This window comes from Nannospalax galili, unplaced genomic scaffold (genome assembly GCF_000622305.1).
Source record: "Nannospalax galili isolate Female #2095 unplaced genomic scaffold, S.galili_v1.0 scaffold305, whole genome shotgun sequence".
Classification (NCBI taxonomy): domain Eukaryota; kingdom Metazoa; phylum Chordata; class Mammalia; order Rodentia; family Spalacidae; genus Nannospalax; species Nannospalax galili.
In genome coordinates this window covers 5,585,310-5,590,421 of record NW_008356258.1, presented here as the reverse complement: position 1 = coordinate 5,590,421, position 5,112 = coordinate 5,585,310, and the positions used below count along the sequence as shown (strand labels likewise).

At 37.3% G+C, this 5,112-nt stretch overlaps 1 protein-coding gene across 1 annotated transcript in view; it reads right to left on the bottom strand.

Moving 5' to 3' along the window:
* Positions 1-208: 208 nt before the first annotated feature.
* Lrat (lecithin retinol acyltransferase) overlaps positions 209-5,112 on the bottom strand; it is an 11,482-nt gene continuing 6,578 nt past the window's right edge. The window contains exon 2 of the mRNA XM_008854340.2: positions 209-4,078. Coding sequence (XP_008852562.1) covers positions 3,923-4,078 — 156 coding nt within the window. The 3' untranslated portion in view covers positions 209-3,922. The remainder of the gene's footprint in view (positions 4,079-5,112) is intronic.

The following is a 5,112-nucleotide window of genomic DNA, read 5'->3' as shown; positions in this document are numbered from 1 at the left end:
TCCCTCATAATCAAGGCAGGCTTGAAGATGTAACACAGATCATATCAGTCTGCAGGCCAATCCACATAAAATTTTCAAAAATATAAAATTACATTCAAATAAATAGTAAATTAGCTTATAGAGGCAATATTCTTCAGGCGCCAAACCTTAGAACAAATGTTTGCGGTTTACTCTTAGCTACTTAAAATAAATTCAAAGACAAGAGAACAACATGTAGAATTGAGTTTTATTCAAAATGCATGTATATCAATATAAAATGAGTTTGACTGATGGATCTAAACTGGTTAAAACCCAAAACAGACCACATAAAACAAAGAGTGGCCACTACTTCCCATGTTTCTCATCCATAACAAGACTTTTGCCATTGCTGTAACTTGATGTTGCTGAAAAAGTTTGAAATCTTTGACACTAACAATATAAAAATAAAAAATAGATTCAAAAAAACAAACGAATACAACAAATCCATACTTACTTGCTTGTCCTTAGAAGAATGCATGTCTAGCCAGGACAAAGATCAGGAGTGTACAGACACACACTCATCAAATGAATTTAATTTTGTAGGAATCATCAGAAGAAAAGTGCATGATACGCACTGATTCTCCACAAAGGGTTATTCATCTGTCAAATGTAAGGATGTGGCCCCGTTTGGTTGGCACTTCTTTGACATGTTTGCCTTCTCTTCTCACAATTACAGATCCTCATTTGAGCTCAAGTTGGTCAGGCTTAGCATTAGCAGCAGATGCCTTCACCCACTGAGCCGTCTCACTGGCTAGACCCTTATTTGAGAGTAAGAACCTTAGCTAAATGTCTGAACAGGTCCCTGTACCCCATCTTTCTCAAAGCCCCACTTTTCTGCCATATTTTTGGAAGCTGCCTTTCTACACCCCACAATTCCAGTGGTCTATGCAAGACTTGCACCACTTCAACATTGCCTTCCAGTCCGCATGCCTACTCACTGCCCTTGCACTGCTCTGGCCCCTAAACCACTTGCATTTACCTGACATAGATTCCCTTGTATTCATGATACAAGGGGCTGTAGTCTGTGTCCATGCGTTTGTCCACGCTACCCCCTACCTGCAGAATGACCTGCCTCAAATCTGTCCTATCCTTCATGTCTTAGTACCTACTCTGACTTGTCATATCATTTAAATCTGTGCCTTCAATTAGCTCTAGTCAGATGCCAGTCACTGAACTTTAATACATCTATGTCTATGAGGTCATATACTTTCATGGAGGTCTGTGTCTTATAGCTCTTCATTCCTTACCATAGACTACTTCTTGAGACATGCATTAGCTCATCTTAAACCCATCTAGTTCTTTTGGCCTTCATCTATGGCAAAGAACAAAATAAGCAATGAACAACTTTGTCAGATACAACTTGGCTATCACTATATAAGATGGGCTAGAAATACTGTAATATAAGGATTTGGGGTCATAAGGATGAACTTGACTAATAAAGTCCACAGAAATTTGTGACCTGCCTGCCTCAAGTTAGAAGACAAATTATTGGCCCAGGGTTTCTTCCATAACCACCATCAAGAAGGTATGTTTTTCTTTCTACCTTGCTAAGCAACTAATCAAACTGAAACAACAAAACAGATATCCTCTCTTCTAAAGGGGCTTCTAAAGGGGCTGAGCAATTCTGGTGTTGTGGAACATTTAACAAGCCAAACCTCCTTTCCTGTTCCCTCTTCCCAATGGCAGCTGAATACAGCAGTGTGACAGAACCACCTCACACGGTTTCTTACCTTTGGACTTGCGCTGCCTCTTTCAAATAGAATGCCTCTGACCCTTCAGGAAAGCTTACTTGGCCCTCTCCCTGGTGACCATAGCACTATATACATACTATTATATAACTAGATGAAAAATAATTGCAATTCTAGAAAATAAAATTGTAACCGTTCAGTGCTTAACATGGAGTGAACATCCCAGTGAATGATGAACTGACTCTTGATTTATGATGCAAAGTGAGTCAAGTTTATGTTCATTCCAACCCTAAGAACTTTCTAAGTGTTTAAGGAGGCATCGTCTTTCAACACAGATTTAATTTCAAACAGAATTTTCTGCTACCTGCAATACTAAAATCTAAAATAAAAGTTATTTTGTGAGGCCATTATATTTTAAGAAATAACTTCAGTTAAACAATTGCTACAAGGTGAGATGTGAAAAGCCATTAACACAGTGGTCTCATAGTGCACAGACACACAAGATGACTTAAGTTTTGAGAATAGACCTATAGAACACCTGCATTCCTTGATGTTGCTATTTAATGCTAAGTGGTGTAAAACATTTAAATAGGTAAATGTTTAGTTTGAATAATTAAACATGAAGTTTATTATCATGACACTCCAATTAAGTTTGTAGTGAGAAAACTTGGGACACACTCCTATAAGAATCGTTGTTTTATGATTCTTTTTTGATTTGGTGAGATTGGGTCTCATGTAGCCCAGACTGGCTTTGAAGACTCCCTATGTAGTGGAGCCTGGTCTTAAATGCCCAATCCTCTTGCCTCCATATCCTAAGCATTGGATTAAAGGCATGCACCACCAGGCTTGTCTGTTTTATGATTCTGATAACAAAGAAATGTTTTTGAGACAGAGTCTTCCTCTTCAGCCCATACTATCCTGGAACTCTAAATCTGCTGCCTAAGCCTTCTAAGTGCTGGGATTATATGCATGTATTATGTCTGATAAAACAGTTCCAATACTTAAAGTGCAATTCTAGCCTTTGGCATCATTTTTAGAATTTAGTAATTTTTGCCAAAATCTTCAACATTGTTACCTCTCAACTTTGTGATTATAATGGGTTCAGTGAAATTGGCTTCCAGGCCTAGTATTACTAAAATTATGTCAGAGTAATTTCCTTTGGTATTTGGCTTTATATACTGCTGTGGCATTCTTCTGTTAAATTCATAAACTATACTTAGAAATAAAGTAAAAAAGTTGACCATAAATCAAATCTGAGTTGACTTATAAAGGATATTGGTAAGTTCAAAAGCTAACTACCCAGTGACATTCAAGGGCACAGGAAAACAGACTGGGCTTGTTTTTATGTTCAAATCTGAATTTTTTCAGTAATAATCACAAAAAACAATTTGCCTATTATATCTATGCAATTTCAGATATCTTCATATTTATTTGACACACACAAACATAAATACTGGGATTACTTCAATCCAATACCTATTTACCTCTCAGAAATTTTAAAAGTAGTCATACTGGCATACAAAAAGGGAACAAAAGCCAACCAGACCAGTCAGTATATAAATCTGAATAGTTATAGTTGCTATTTTGCAGAAAAACAGATTTCTATGCTTTCTGGTCAGTTCCTCTTTTCATTAAGCTTCAAATTTGGTAATACTGGTTTAAAGACATGAAAATAAAATATCCTTGACTTACTTGGAATATGTACTACAGAATAATAGAATGTGAGCTATGGTTTCTTTTGGGTTAATTATCAAACATGTTTTTGTAGTAATGGGGAAATAGCCTTTCAAATTAATACCAATCATTTAGTAAGCAGAATAGATTTACAAGAAAGTTAGTGATCTCAATTGGTAAGTCTTTCAGTCCTCAAATTTAGGGTTGACAGAAGACTGATTATAGAAGAAAAAAATAGCCCAAATAATTTCTTGTGGCTATCAGCTTAGGGTATGGTTTCTGGTACTGCTGAGCACTGTCACAAGGTGTCACACTACCAATTTTGGCATAGTGCTTTGCAGCAAACTTGCCTGAGAAGACTCAGAGAGCCTTTGTTCCTGGGCTTACATGGTAAGCATTTTGCATGACTCTTAATCACATTTTTATCCAGAACACAGTGTTTCAGGTCATATTTTCTCAATAATTCTTATAATTATTTGTGCTTTATAAATATAAACCTATTTACATGCAAAATACATATACATTGATGTGGGGATAGGAAGCTAGTCAGACATCATCCATAGGCAGAATGGGATGCAGATTGCAGGAAGGGTCATATATGATGTGAGGCCTGTGTAGATGATGGATACCAATCCCAACACAGCTGAAGCAAGAAAACTTCTCTGATCACGAATGATTATCTTCACAATCTCATAAAACTGGAAAATAAAAGTTAAAAATATTAAGAAAGGTGGCTTTAAAAAAAGTCACATATTCCAAAGGTTTAAGTCATTTCCCAATTGTTTTGTGCATAAAATCAATGTCACTGGATTGTCATATCCCTTTCCCTGGCTGAATTCATCATCAATTATGTGACACATAGATAGAGGGAAATTCAGTATGATCCCCCACTCCCCAGAGACATTCTTCTGTGTCATTTTTTTTCCTTACAAAAACAATTGTACTTGGAAGTAATGTCCCATGTCAAAGTGTCCTGGTTCTATCTCGTATTGGTTGTATGATCTCGAGCCAGTCACTTAACCTGTCTAGACTCCCCTCTTCTTCATGTTATACCTGAAGATCCGATGAGATCTTTCATGTAAAAGAGTAGTCAGTTCTCCCTCATATGTGGATCCTAGCACCAAATCCTGGTAAGTGAGTATGTATCCAGACATAGCTACAGGAACCAGGATAATGAAAAGGAACCAGGGAGGTAAAGGAAAAGAAAGAATCTGAGAGAGAAGAAGAGTAGGAAACAGGTGTTAATAGGGGAGATATGGATAAAAATGGGGTTAGTTTAAGGGGAGCAGGGAGGGAAGGGTATACAAGGAACCTATGGGGATAAAGGGAAAGAAGGAGGTCAAGAGAGGTGGGACCATAGGAGAAGGATATTATTAAGGGAGAAATGGGAAAAATGGGGGCACCTTAAATGGGGAAACCATGGTGGAAGGATTAGACAATGAGAGAGATAAATAATGCCTAGCTAGTTTTTAAAAGTCAGAAGGAACCATATTAGTCCAACAACCCACTGACAAATTATACATACAACTACATCAAAGAATATATTTGTCTAGGCAAGGTATATCTGAGAGCGTTTGGTCTTTGCCCAAGCTTTATCTACATGGCACATGGTACTTAAAATTACCAGACTGGTGGAACTAACATTCTTGGATGTTTAACAGCCATACTTTGAGGCCTATAATAATTTGGTCAGAGGGACATAAAGGGCAGTTTTTGCTCCTTGCCCTCCTAG